Consider the following 15,226-nt stretch of genomic DNA (forward strand, 5'->3'; position numbering starts at 1 on the left):
CCCAACTAGCAACTGTCAAAATGTTCTCTGTACTTATAAGTCTCTTTCTGTTCTGCTTGTTTATTTTGTTTTTTAGAGTCAATTGTTGATAGATGTGTTTTATTGCCATTTTAATATTCATACTTTTGACATGTTTTTTTCTTCTTCTTCCTAAAAAGGACTAATTGACATTTCATGTAGTACTGGTTTGGTGGTGACAAACTCCTTTAGCTTTTCCTTGTCTGGGAAGCTCTTTATATATTCTTTGATTCTAAATGATAGCTTTGCTGGGCAGAGTAATCTTGGTTGTAGGTCCTTGCTTCCATCACTTTGAATATTTCTTGCCAGTCTATTCTGGCCTGCAAAGTTTCTTTGAGAAATCAGTTGACAGACTTATGCAGACTCCTTTGTAGGTAACTAATTGCTTTTCTCTTGCTGCTTTAAAGATTCTCCCTTTGTCTTTAAACTTTTGCATTTTAATTAGTATTTGCCTTGGTGTGGGTCTCTTAGGGTTCATCTTGTTTGGAACTCTCTGTGCTTCCTGAACTTGTATGTCTTATTTCCTTCACTACATTAAGGAAGTTTTCTTTCATTATTTTTTCAAATAGGTTTTCAATTTCTCGTTCTCTCTCTTTCCCTTCCAGTACCCCATGATGCAAATGTCAGTATGCTTGAAGTCGTCCCAGAGGCTCCTTACACAATCCTCATTTTCTTAAATTCATTTTCCTTTTTGCTGTTCTGATTGGGTGTTTTTGCTTCCTTATATTCCAAATGGCTGATTTGATTATTGGCTTCATCTAATCTATTGGCAATTCCTTGTAAATTATTGTTTTGTTTCAGTTAGTGTACTTTGTTTCTGACTGGTTATTTTTTATGGTTTCCATGTCTTTTTTATGCTGTTAAATTTCTCACTAAGTTCATTGAGCATCCCTATAATCAGTATTTTAAACTCTGCATCTAGTAGATTGCTTATCTCCTTTTTTTTTTTCAGTTCTTTCTCTGGAGTGTTGTTCTGTTCTCTCATTTGGGCCATATTTCTTTGTCTCCTCATTTTGGCAGCCTCCCTGTGTTTCTTTCTATGTATTAGGTAGAGCTTCTATATCTCCTGGGATTGGTAGAGTGACCTAATATAGTAGGTGTCCAGTAGGGCCTGGTGGCACACCCTCCCCTTTGACCCAAGCTGGCCACTACAGCTGTGTGCACCCTCCTTGAACAAGGTATTCTTAACCACACTTCTACTCTAGACAAGTGCTGAGTTTCTTGAGAAAGGTTTTTAAGTGCTCTACAATGAACTAGGATTATTGTAACAGTGTCTCTAATCTGGTTCATTTGGAAAACTCAGGTTACTGATGCATAATTTAAGCATTCTGAACTTAATAAATATTACTTATAATAAAATTCAAGGAATTAAGGGGAAATATTAGAAATGGACCTGTGTCACTTATTCCTATTTATAAAACTTCAAGAGAATTCTGTATATTTTTGTAATAGTTCATTTACATGGGGTTTCATTAAATATAGATCAATGTTTTATTTTCACATTGTAGTGTAAGACTAGCTTATAAGAATGGTCATTAGCACTCCATAAAATGAAGTTCTTGGTTCTAGTGTATATTTTGGGGAGATAAATATATTGTTTCATCAAAAATAAGCTTTTCAGCCCTGGCCGGTGTGGCTGAGGGCACACTAGAAAGGCTACCAGTTTGATTCCCAGTCAGGGTATATGCCTGGGTTGCAGGCCTGGCTCCCAGTTGGGGACATGCAAGAGGCAACTGATTAATGTATCTCTCACACACTCATGTTTCTCTCCCTCTCTTTCTCCTTCCCTTCCCCTCTCTCTAAAAGTAAATAAATAAAATCTTTGTAAGAAACTGAAGACTAGGACTTTCTTCCTATGCAAAGGGGAAAATAAAAGGAGAAATATTTTCAAAAAAATAATAAGCTTTTCAAATTAGGGTTGGGTGTGAGAAAAATTTAAAGGTTGCCATTTATTCTAACTTCTGAGATTTGCATGGGTTCAACAGTTGAATTACTAAACTTACATTACATCCTAAGTATTCTCACTTAAGTATCTCAGGAAAAATCATCAATCTAGATTCACAATATAACAAAGATGTACTTCACCTTCAAATATATGCCTATATTAACCAAAATGCAATATTTTTGTTTCAACATGAAAATCATTTCAATTCTACACATTAAAATGGAAAACAGACATTCCTTAGAGCTTGACATTGTATGTGAATCTCTGTATGAGGAATCCACACCAAAAGTCAGCAAATATTCCAGTCAGCATTTTACAGTCCATGTGAGTTGCTGACCTGCTCTTTGACTCATGTTGAATCACTTTGTGTATATAAGAATAAAAACAATACATTTCCTATTTGACAAAGGGGAAGGAACATAAAATGTAATGAAAAGAGCCTCTTAAACAAATGGTGCTGGGAGAACTGGACAGGGATGTGCAAAAAAATGAAACTAGACCACCAAATTACACCACACACCAGAATAAACTCAAGATGGATCAAAGACTTAAATTTAAGTTGGGACACCATAAAAGTCTTAGAGGAAAACATAGGCAGGAAAAATTCAGATATCCCATGTAGCAATATTTTCTCCAATATATCTCCTAAGGCAAGGGAAATAAAGGAAAGAATAAACAAATGGTACTACATCAAACTAAAGAGATTTTTCTTAGCAAAAGAAAACATCAGCAAGATGAAAAGGGACCCAACCATATGGGAAAACATATTTGCCAAAGATGCCTCAGACAAGGGATTGATCTCCAAACTATATAAAGAACTTATACATCTCAACACCAAGAAGACAGACAACCCAATTTAAAAATGGGCAAAGAATCTGAACAAACACTTTTCCAAAGAGAACATACAGAGGGTCCATAGATACATGAAAGAATGCTCAACATCACTAGCCATCAGAGGGATGCAAATAAAAACCACAATGAGATACCACTTCACACCAGTCAGAATGGCCATCATCAACAAATCAACAAAAAACAAGTGTTGGTGAGGATGCGGAGAAATGGGAACCCTGGTACATTGCTGGTGGGAATGCAGACTGGTGTAGCTACTATGGAAAACAGTATGGAATTTCCTCAAAAAACTAAAAATGAAACTGCCTTTTGATCCAGCAATTCTATTGCTAGGATTATACCCAAAGAATCCTGAAACCCCAATTCAAAAGAACCTATGCACCCCTATGTTCATAGCAGCACTATTCACAATAGCCAAGTTCTGGAAACAGCCTAAGTGCCCATCTGTAGATGAGTGGATCAAAAAACTGTGGTACATCTACACAATGGAATACTATGCAGCAGAAAGAAAGAAGGAACTCCTGCCATTTGTGACAACATGGATGGAACTAGAGAGAATTATGCTTAGTGACATAAGCCAGGCAATGACAGAAAAATACCATATGATATCACCTGATACAGGAAACTAATGAACAACACAAACAAATGAGCAAAATTGAACCAGAGGCATGCAAACAAAGAGCAGACTAACAGTTACCAGGGGGTAGGAAGGAGGGAGAGAAGGAGGGTAAGTAAGGGAAGGGTCTAGCCAAGGAACTAGTATAAATGACCCATGGATACAAACAACGGGGTGGGGATTGACTGTGGGAGAAGAGGTGGGTGTGGTGGGGGAGAACAATGGGGGGAAAAGTGGGAGAACTATAATAGAAAAACAAAAAATAAATTTTAAAAAAGAAGAACAGTATAAATTTGAATTAAAAAAATACATTTCCTTCTACTGTTTATGAGATCTTGATCATGTTAAAATATTTACACTCACCTGAGAGAACTGGTTTGTTAGTTCTTGGAGAGAAGATTCTAAAAGAGTCATGTTGGACAGGCAAAATATGTTTAAAACATTTTTCCCTAAAGTGGTCCAAGAGAAGGTGTTATCAGCAATATATCCTGGGTAGATCTCACAGAGTTCTCTTCGTATATCTTCTGAAGTTGAATTTTGCTTTAATAGCTAAACATGTGTGTGAGAAGAGTGGAATAATTTTGTTAGTAAATATAGATATTAAAGTATTTTAGTCTTTAAGAAAACTGAACTATCTTCAGAGTAGTCATTTTGAGGTCCTGCCTTATAGCAAAATAACACTAAAAGACACTGGGTTTACCCATGAAGAGTCACCAAATGCATGAATTTGTTTAACTGAATTTATTTCCTGTCTCCGACTGGAGAACCTAAATGTATCAGACCTTTTCTGGTAAAAATCTTCAGGCTTAAAAATTTTATTGTTTCCTGAGCATTTAGCAGCAGAGACTCAGACTTTCTAACTCTTTATGACACTTCATGGAAAACTGATCCTTGGAAGACTTCCAAAAAGTAGCAGCTTCAGAATCTATTCTCAAAACAAATTATTTTACAAAGTGGAAAAACATGGGTTATGTTTCATTTGTAAAGCAATTATTTTACTTAAGAATTATGCAAATGAAGAAAAAAGGAAAACATATGTATGAGAATACATAAAAGTATATAATTACCAAAAGCAATAATTGGGAAGCATTTACATTATAGAATCATTATAAGTCTTCCATATATTTCACAATACAGATGCAGCAATATTTTCAGCTATAATATTGATCATATTCACCATTATGAACTTTAGATATTTACAGAGCCAACTGTATGTAGTTGTAATGTTCAATGGGTGCTTTCTAATAATTAAGTCTTATAACCCTGTGAAGTAATGGCCAACTAACTTCATTCTCCCCTTAAGTTTACATCACAAAATCTACACTCTGCCTTCCAGTGACCCAACTTCTAAACGTAACAGAACAAAACAGGATCCACTTATTCTAGGATGTAAGTGCCAGGTCTTCTAGTCACTCATCCATATCTACTTCCTAACATTGCACATAGACTCACCCCAGAATGATTTCTCTACTCGTTCTTGCAAGGGTTGCAGAAAGCAGTAAAGAAAAAGAGAGAGGACTCAGAGATTGCTGACGTGGGCATCAATATGTCACCCTGATTTTTACCTCCCTTCACTGCTCCAACTGCTCTAAAAATATGTATCTATACATAGAAAATTCATTTTTGACTTATCTCCACTGGATATATGACTCTGTGCTGCCTCACAAAATTCTGAAATTTTATTCCATGTGCAAAAGAGAACTTTGGGAGTTTTAACACAGTGAGGTTAGGTATTTTTTAGAATAGTATTACCTTTTTAGATATTAAAGAATTAAACTGATCCAATGCAAGACTGATTATTTATAGGAACAAACATGCAAGAAATAGAATGGAATAAAATAATTTTCCCTAGTTTGCACACAATGCTGGTTGGGGTGAAGGGTTTTAAGTTGGAATTAACAGGGCACATCAGAGGCTTCCTATGCCAGACAGGGTGCTTCAGGTATCTCAGCTATTATTTATTATTGAAACTAGATGTTTAACATCTAGACTGGACTGAATGGGAAAGTCTTATATTTATTTCAACCACACTGACAGAATTGCTTTGATTGGTATGGTGCCTTTTCCTGGCATTTATTTTTGTGTTGTCCTTTGGCTCATTTACATAAACCAGTTTATTGAAATGTCTTAGTTATACAGAATGTTAAGGGTAACTAACAGGCATATTAAGCAGCAGTGGTTATAGTCACTGGAATAAGAATAAAAGTCAGAGATATGTCCTCATGGTTCAGGTGGAACAAATTTTTAGTATAGAAGACATAGATATGCGCGTTTGTATGTGTGTGTGTGTGTGTTTGTGAGAGAGAGAGAGAGAGAGAGAGAGAGAGAGGGAGAGAGAGAGAGATCTATTGCAAAATGTTGAAAATGGCCTCATCTTAACTTCTAAAGAGCATGTAAAGCAGGACTCAAATGGCTATAGGTCCCAGACAAATAACTTACATGAATGGATTTGAATTTGACTGGATAAAAGAAAATAAGAAAAAGTGGAGGGTATTAGTTAATAGTACCTGTTCTACAAAATACATTTAAATTTAATTTCTTAAGATCTCTGTTCACACACACACACACACACACACACACACACACATAGAGCTCACAGGCTGCCAATTTATACATTTAATAGAAATTATGTCTATTATCTTGCAACCTGGAATCTTAATGTAAATGACTAGCAAACAGAGGGAAATCTATAGATAAGCTCTCTAAACTCCTTTAAGGAAAAGATTTTACTATTTTGGAGAGATATTTTCCATTGTTGAAATTTTTCCAAAGGCATTATTAGTATGAATGTTATAGATTTGTTTGCTTTCATATAGCTTTTTTCTTTCCTGCTTAAGAAAATAAAAAAGATCTCATATAGTAATACTACCTTATTTCTTATTAAAGGAAAATCTTAAGTTTGATTAAGGGGCTTAATAGGGAAGTAAATAAATATCCAAGACCTTAAGAAATTCAGAAGGTCTCAGAATTAAGCTTTTTTACTGAAGAGCTCCTAAGAAAAGAATCTTCCTGAAATATTACTCCAAATAGGAAAGATGGCCCAAACCTCTTTTTATTTGGGAGCTCCCTCTTCTAACTTAAGAAGTATTTGTTCAACTGTTCTTTATTATCAGTCCATTACAAAACTGAGTGAAATTACCTTTTCCAAATCAAGGATCCTGTCAAGAACTTGACTACCATTAAAGGTATCTGTTCCAGTACTTTGCAAATCAGAACTTGAACTGGGAAATACTAGGGCTGTAGTAGAAAGAAAGAACAGATTAGATGTTAAACACACACACAAAAATGAGCAGGTTTACATAAGAATCCATAAATATCACAGTGCCCTCATGTACCCCACAGCTCAAATATGCATCTTCCATGAAAGCTTCATACTGGCAAAACGGTAAATTTCATCAGGGTTTTTTTTGTTTTTTTTTTTCACATGAAATTGTGATGGTGTTGGTCTGTTCTTGGTTATTTTTCAGTCATTTCAGATGTGGTTTTCTTTCATTCCAGTTTATCTCATTAAACTTCATCACCAATATTACTGCACAGTAAACGGAATCATTTATGTGCAGGCTGAGAGGATGTGAGGTGTCTCCACTAGCTCCACAGATCCATCAAAGCCAACATCTGTTCAAAGGATCTGCCAATGCACATCTGGTGATCACGGTTTTGTTTTTAATTATTCAATTGGGAGGCTGAAATCTGCTAGGATCATAAATTCTCTCCTCCTGAAAGTGGTTTCTGAGTGATATTTTGGGTCAAATAAATGGGATAAAGCACTTAGTCCAGACTACAGTATATTCCACTTAAGTAATTCCCCAAGTGACCTCATCTAGTATTATATGGAGAACAGCAGACAGTTCTGGGTTAAGAGTATTAGCTAGAACAGTATATTCATATCTATGGCATGATGTTCATTGAGACTGTCTGTTAACTATTACAGTTTTGGACAGAAATACTTTCTTATTCTTACTGCAAAGAATCTTAATATCAAAAGACAGATATAGGGACCAATCATCATTAGGGCCTAGGATTTATTATGGTCCTCACAGGGCTGAAGAATTTACCAACTGCTATGAGCACAGAATACAATATATATGTGTGTGTGTGTGTGTGTGTATGTTGTGGAATTGGACATTTGAAACTTACATATTATTATTAACCAATGTCACCTCAATAAGTTTTTTAAAATTACCAACTGGTTTCTCTAGACCAAGGTAATACATTTGTGAGATGACCAGCCAGGGTGAGAAACATAACCTGTGTCTACTGAGCAAGCAAAGCTTACTGGATCACAGCACTCTGCTCTTATGTCTACTGTGCTTTAACCTATTCAGTCAAAAAGATCATTCACAACAGACCCTTAACTTCTGAGAACCACTCATTACCACATTCCTACCACATTAAGACAGGACTTTTCTCATTTGGTCCATAACTTGTATTAAAATGTTATTTAATGTCACAAAATCTTAAATGTCTTACGCTATTCTTTTTTTCCAGAGTATAATGATATCTCAACGTAGTGGAATTTTTGTTTTGTTCACTAATATGTCCCCAAGACTTAGGATGGTGGGGAGTCGATAGCAGGTACCCCATAAATATCCTCAAATGTAGGTAAAACAGTCCTGCTGTTTTAAGAGTTTTTTTTTATTCTGAAATTGTGGCTTCTATTGAGTGTTTCTCAGGATCATCTGCATCAGAATCACTTGGTGTAAGGCTCATAAAGTTCAGCCTCCAGGTCTTCTGTACACTAGTTTATGGTCTATGGGCCTGCTGTGAATGAAGGAAGTGCACGGTCACACTAAATAACTGTGATTCTGAGCGCTGAGCTGGAGGAATAAGGGTCAAATTGGAAGAGTCCAGCCTGGCCATTGTTCTAGTACCAGGTCTGCTGGATGACTGTAGTCTTCACACTTAACTTCCTTAGCCCCATATTCCTCATTTGTAGGATGGAAAGTTTGGATGAATCTCTGTGATTCTACCCAGTGATTTTCGTTTTTGGGCTTTCTTTCCATCCCAGCATCACCTTGCGAACAACTACAGGGTCCTTAGTCAACTCTGGCAAAGTGTGCAATTCTCAGCATCATATTTAGTACCACCTAGGCTTTTGCTCCCAGAGAGTATTTCACTAAGGACTTGATTTGCAATTATTCTCAAGAATTTTGCATAATTGCACCCTCACACTTAGGCAACCATGATAAACATTTAAATCTCGTAAAAATATTCTAGGCATTCCATCCTTGCTAAGGAGTTAAAAGTATAAACCATTTTAAATAGTAGACCTTTACCGGCTGTTCCAAAGACCTGTTCTGAACTCAGCAGAAGAGGCTAGCTTACCCGGCGATGCATGTCTTCTTTCTGGAACTTTGGTGCTCTGGAGTGATAAATTGCTGTCCTTCTGCAGGTTGGATGACTTTCTCAGAACTGCACTAAAGGAAAAAAGCAAGAACTCTATAACTTTACCGACATTAATTCCAGTTAGTTACAGCAATGTATTACGTGGCAGATTCCAGGGCTCTCAGAGAACTTTCAAATTTTTAATCTACTTTCTAGGATTTTAATGGAAGAGCTCACCTAACCATACACTAATAAATATATAAGATATCCTACAAACTAAATCTTATTCAGAGAAAATGACTTAAATGAGGTTTAAAATAGTTATTTTTACTTTAATCCTGTAGAAAAGAAATTATTTTTAAAAGCCATTGGAGCTAAATATTGAAAGCACTTTTGTTTCATATTTTTTCTTTTAAAAAGATGATGGATTCTATAAAGATAAGAGTCCAGGGGTGCTTCAGGGATGGAAACAAAGGTCTGTTTATTTGTCAACTTTAAAAGAAAAACAAGTTTTCTATATTAAATTATAGATGGCATTTTGAAGACTGTCAAAAATGAATGCTTGTAAGACAGAGTTAAGGTAGAAGGAAAAGAACACACATTTATTGAGTATTTAATCTATTCCAGGCACTACGGTTTGTGTCATTACAGGGGGCACCATGGGTTAAAGGAATAACAATATAAGCCGATTTTTAATTGTATTGAATACATCAGCACAGTAATAATAGCATTGTGGTGTCAGGAATCCCTGTACAACATGATCACACACCAGCTTTTGGTAGAAAACATTTGTGGCCATCCCCACAATTTGGTAACCCTCATTTTAAAAAAATTCACTTCCTGTTTAGTTGATTATTATTAAAATGAAGATACTCGTACTTTATTGAAAAGTTGATTTACCTAAAGGAAGTGCCTAAAATAAATGTATGTGTGTAACCTCAAGAATAAAATCAGTCTGGATACCTGGATGTGAATACTTTTCACAATTCCTAAAAGTCAGTGAATTTTGTGTAGTTCTTAAAGATGGACATAAAACGATAGTGTAAAAACAAGACGCTCTGCTTACTACTGTGGTTCAATATGACTTCCTTTTTAGAAACAAGGTCTGAATCTCGGTTCCAGGGTACTTTGTGATCTGTAGTTGGGAAAAAAAAATCTGGTTTTGTTTTTTTTTTCAGTGTATCCTTTTAGTACAAATGATAAGAAGAGGTGGTATTTGTTTTCATTCCCTAGTGTTTTGTGTTTTTTTTTTTTTTTCAATATTCTCTTGAAAACGTACTGCTTGCTTCAAAAGTTCTGCATTGTTGATGTATACTTGAATTATTCATGACCATGACTGTATTTCCCTAAATCTTTTTACATTCCTATGCTGACTATTTGGATGGGAAGTTTTCAGATGAAAATAAGAGCTGACCTGAACCTTTTCCTTTCACTCATACAGAAGTTTTAGAAAATTTGAAAAAAAGTCAGGGTCACTTTTCTTTTTATCAACATTTTCTTTTAGTTCAGCTTGAAATACTGTAAGGAAGACGATTGAATATCAACACATTTTTGAAAATACAAGGAAAAACTGCCTCCATAAAAACTGTTAAGGATCGGGGACAGCAACAAAAACCAAAGGGGGAATGACAAAGATCAAAATGAATGAAAAAACAGAGCAAGAGCCAAAGGAGACCGAATAATAAATGGGAAGGAGGAGAAAAGAAGAGGCAACGGGAAACTGAGAAAGTGTGAGCTTGGAGAAGCAATAGCCACGTATCCTCTGCGGAGGACACCTTGCCCATCTTCCCTCACTTAGACAAGAGCTCTGAAACTTCTCCTGTTCTTTCAACACTGAAGGAAAACAAGCTCATGCCTTCCCAGCAAACCACTGGCTCAGCAGTTCTGAATTTGCTCCACAGTAAATGGTTGTTTCCAAATAAAGAGGCTTCTTTTCTAACAGGTCCTGCCCTTGATCAGGAAATGTCCATGATTCCATGGTCACCACTGAATGACTTGCATATAACAGGAGTGAGGAGGTAGCCCATCGCCTTGTATGGGGTCTCAGCTGGTCTTTCTGTGGGGGTGAGAGCTCAGGATATGGCGTGTGCTTTAATGTGTGCCTGCAACTTTTCCGCAGTTTTATTTTGCATTTACAGTGTGTGGTATGATGTCGCATGTCCCCTACCACTGCACACATGCACACACAAAACTGGTTTCTAAACTTTCAAAATAGAAATTATAAAATAAATGTAAAATGGAGAGTATTGTGGGTAAAAAGATAAATTAAAGCTATAAGGTGAAATACAGCTTCTTCCCCCAAGCAACTGTAATTAATTCTATCCACTCTCCATTAAATTACTAAAGGAGGGGAGGAAAGTAGCCAGTCTTGCTGAGTTAATAATAGTAATCTTTGAACTTTGTGATTAGCATGACAGTACTTACAGACACAGCACTACATGTTTCAAATGATAGGTGAGAAACAGTACCCTATTTGACACAGTTTAAGCACTTCACATACTTATATCACTTTTAAATGTTTTATGTTGGTTTGTGTACCTATTGCTACTTCTTCTCCGTTTTAGGCTGTGACATTTTTGGAAGCAGGCACCCTGTCTCATTCCTCTTTTTTATTCCAAACACCTAGCCCAGTGCTGGACAACAAGATCAGATGGCTGATTTTTAAAAAAAAGCGACAGTATTGCTGGGGTGTTGCAGAATCTCTTCAGAATCCCAGCTCTGCCTCTTCCCAAACGATCTCAGTCATTGCTTCCTTCCTCTGCAGATTAGGAATGACACAGCTACCTTGTAAAGTTGTCGTGAATACGCTATGAGACGTGCTTATTGAGCGTCTGTCTGGGCTCTGTCATAGGCACTCAGCAACATTAACTGTCGAAGTACCCGCAGAAGCAGATGATGCAAAGACATGGCCTTACCCTGCCGTATGGAGCTGAAGTCCCATGCTCGTACATCTCTGCTCTACATATAATCCCTCTAGAACACTAGAACCTTCAACTTATCTGGACAGCGACTGGATGCACCTATTACTCGTAGACCTGGAACCTGCAAGCACTGGCTGGTGAGGTAGGATGAGGCAAAGGACCTCACTCAGGGTTTTGTAATACCTTCTTAATTTTAGTATTTAATTTGTCAGTTTACTTTACAATTCTTCGGAAGACTCTACAATGCATTGTGTTGGTAGATGGCAGGATGTTTAGCACATGACAAGCATTAAATACTAGATAATAAAGACTGTCACTTGGAAGAATTGATAGCTAAGAAAGCATCATTTTTACATAGCCTGGTCTGCCCTCCATCGCTGCATACCTGGTTCTGCAAAGATCCTTGAAAGAGGAAAAATCCCAGGGATGACACCACACACCCTAATGTATAATCTTACATTGTACTCACAACATTCACCAGCATGTATTAAATTCCTACCATATATAATATAATGGGCAAGCCAAACAGAAAAAAAAAAAAACAAGAATTATGCATTAACGGTGTTACTAAGTAAAAACACTCATGGGGAACAATGGGAACACATTGCAGGGGCTGCCAAATCAGAGTTATCATTTGTGTTTCTTATAGAGCAAGATTCTAGAATCATAACTTTAATTCAAACATCTTGTTACCTTAAAGTTTTTTCTTTACCCTTTCACTAGACCAGTGGTAATCAACTATGGACAATTCTTTCCCCAAACTCCAGGGTACATTTGGCAATGCCTGGAGACATATTTGATTGTCACAACTGGAAGGGGGTGGCGTTACTGGCATTTAGTGGGTAGACGCAGAAGGTTGAGGATGCTGCTAAATATCCTACAATGTACAGCGCGAAAAAAAAAATTATCTGTTCACAAGTAGCAATAATGCTGAGGTCAAGAAACCTTCCTCTAGGCTATGACAGGTGCGGATTTATTCTATGATGACTCATCCCAACACCCACTTCCTAAAATCAACTCAGGAAACTTACAAGTCCTATTCAGGAACTCTGAATAGTTCTAAGGAAATCTCCGAGAACCTATCTCATGATGGATACCTCTGCAAGGTATTTTAGAACATATGCAAAACTTCGATGTTCCTGAACCCAGCATGTAAGCTAACCTGAGTCCAAAGAATTCAACCTTCTGGATGAGGCAAGAAAGCCTGAATCAAATCTCCAAGTGGCCCACGGCACCATTTAACTGCTTTTACTGGACCCAACCACATGCACAATAGCATGCAGATGGCAAAGGGCCTCTCCTTTAAGGTGCTGAAGAAGTAGATTCTGCCTCGGTGGTACTTAAAGGGCTCTATTTTGGAATGGAAGTAATAAAAGAAACATCTTGTATTCAAATCTTAAATTTAAGATACTGGAAGGGGAAGTAGGCCCAGAGTAGATTTTACCTCTTCTTAGACATGTCAACCAACAGTTACATTTGGGAAATGTCACATTTCTATAAATTCTATAGCATCTTATGCACTTCCACTGGGTGTCTTTGAATTTCCTGTGAGTGGAAAGACTACCTGTGTAGGTGGTACCCGCGTGTGCCATGGCACATTCTGTCTGTCTATAAAAGGAATTCCTACCAGAAAAGACACATATGGCAAATCCTGGAAAGAAAATTCTGATATATTTTTTTTTATTTGTCTCTAAGGACTAGTTAACTTTTTATTTATTTTTTTCCCTTTTCCTCCATAATTAGAGTTACATGGATATCAAGTGACAACTGGAAAAAAAGATGTAGGATATGCTCTAGGCCCGCTTTGATCTCATGAATGCCTAGATGACATTCATTATTGACCTCTAACTGCAGATAACGATGCTCTAGTGGTATGGAGGTCCTCTCAGTGATTTGATGCAGTTATCCTTCCTGCCTACCTCCAAGTAGAAGTTAGTTATAAAAAAATTTAATTTTTTTCATTATTTTCTTGTATTTCATCCTGGCTTTATTACTTTTTTAAAAATTAAAATATTTTATTTATTTATTTTTTGAAAGAGGGGAAAGGAGGGAGAAAAAGAGAAAAAAAACATCAATGTGTGGTTGCCTCTTGCACACCCCCAACTGGGTACCTGGCCCACAACCCAGGCATGTGCCCTGACTGGGAATTGACTGGAGACCCTGTGGTTTGCAGGCTGAGCCACACCAGCTAGGGCCCTGACTTTACTTCTTCAGGGTCATCGTGCTTCAGATAAAAGCTTGCTCGCCCACTTAGCAATCAACAACCTATATAAATTAAGATGTTAAGATTTAGAAATAGCTTAGTATGTTGCTTTGTCTTAGGATATTAGATATTAGGAGAGACCTTGACTATATACAGGCATGGCAGTTAAGACATCCTTCCCCTTTGTTTTTTGATAAATACAATTTTAACCTTTGTTTTTATACGAATACTCACTAAAATGCTTACTAAATGATTATAAATTACTCTAAAATTAAGTCAGCCCAGTATTTTATCTAAACATCCTACTTCATCTTTATAGTTAAATGAGGACACATGCTTCTCTATGTCCTGTTACCTTACATTCCCAATAATATCTTCAGGTCAGTTTCTAAACACATACTTTTAAATACTAAACAAAAGCCTTGGCAGTTTAAAATTATCCCTGAAGAAAATATAATTAGCTACATTTCAAGTTCTATAGGAGCCTTTTAATAGGACAGAGATCTGAATTCGGAAACCATGGGTCACAGATGAGTGTGGACATGAGACTGATGGGGGACAGATCCACAAAGGCGTTTCCCCTACAAGATCCGCAGGGAAGTGGAATCACTTCTCCAAGTAACGACCATGTGAGCTCCAGAGGATGACCTTCGCCGTGGGCGGCTGTGTGAGCAATAGCGCAGCCAGGCCTCCACTGCGCTGAGGTGTTCTTGGAGGCAGCGCAGGGAGGAAGACCCTCACAGGTAAGTCCTGTGGTGTTGGCTCATCGTCGTGCAAATGAGCGAGAAAACCATAAATCGAACCATTTCTTTTTTTTTTCAGATAACTAGTTAGAGTTGATGCTGAGTATAGCGTTAGATTTTATTTTTAAAGTACCTCACCCTCAAGTTAATGACTAGAGAACTACGAATTTTATAACAGAAGGAGAAGGCTCGGGCCAATGCAAAAATACATCAAAGCACATGGGGCAACTGGCCAGTAAATAGTGACTGCGGTGCGACTGTCAAGTCTTTCCGAGAGCGGCCTGTTACAATAAACACGCTGGGCCTCCTCTGATGAGGCCAGAGACGGAATCTTTAGTCTCACTTACAGAACAGAAGAGGAAGACTGTTTTTTCTCTTAATGAGGCTATGCTGGTGAATCTTTCTTCACCAAAGGGAAGCGATTTAGTGGAACGGCTTACCCAGTAACCATGCTCAGTTTCACTGCGTGCTGTATAAAGCATAAAAGTTAATAGCATGGTGGGAAATATCATTAATGCAATTTTATTATTGTACATAATTTTCTAAATTAAGCTCCAATTACTTGGTAGTTTAGAGAAAATACTGAATATACCACTTGAGCTAGAC

The 15,226-nt window shown here is 37.1% G+C and overlaps 1 protein-coding gene across 1 annotated transcript in view; it reads right to left on the bottom strand.

The window, feature by feature from the left end:
- The window catches only part of ABCA12 (ATP binding cassette subfamily A member 12), a 171,433-nt gene that overhangs the window by 97,709 nt on the left and 58,498 nt on the right, over nt 1–15,226 (bottom strand). Inside the window, exons 4-6 of the mRNA XM_090283410.1 lie at nt 8,754–8,845; nt 6,568–6,665; nt 3,792–3,977 (exon numbers count right to left, since the gene is read on the bottom strand). Of these exons, the coding sequence (XP_090139536.1) occupies nt 3,792–3,977; nt 6,568–6,665; nt 8,754–8,845 (376 nt within the window). The remainder of the gene's footprint in view (nt 1–3,791; nt 3,978–6,567; nt 6,666–8,753; nt 8,846–15,226) is intronic.

The sequence above is a fragment of the Furipterus horrens genome, unplaced genomic scaffold, assembly GCF_987537825.1.
Source record: "Furipterus horrens unplaced genomic scaffold, mFurHor1.1.pri manual_scaffold_1, whole genome shotgun sequence".
In the NCBI taxonomy this organism is placed as follows: domain Eukaryota; kingdom Metazoa; phylum Chordata; class Mammalia; order Chiroptera; family Furipteridae; genus Furipterus; species Furipterus horrens.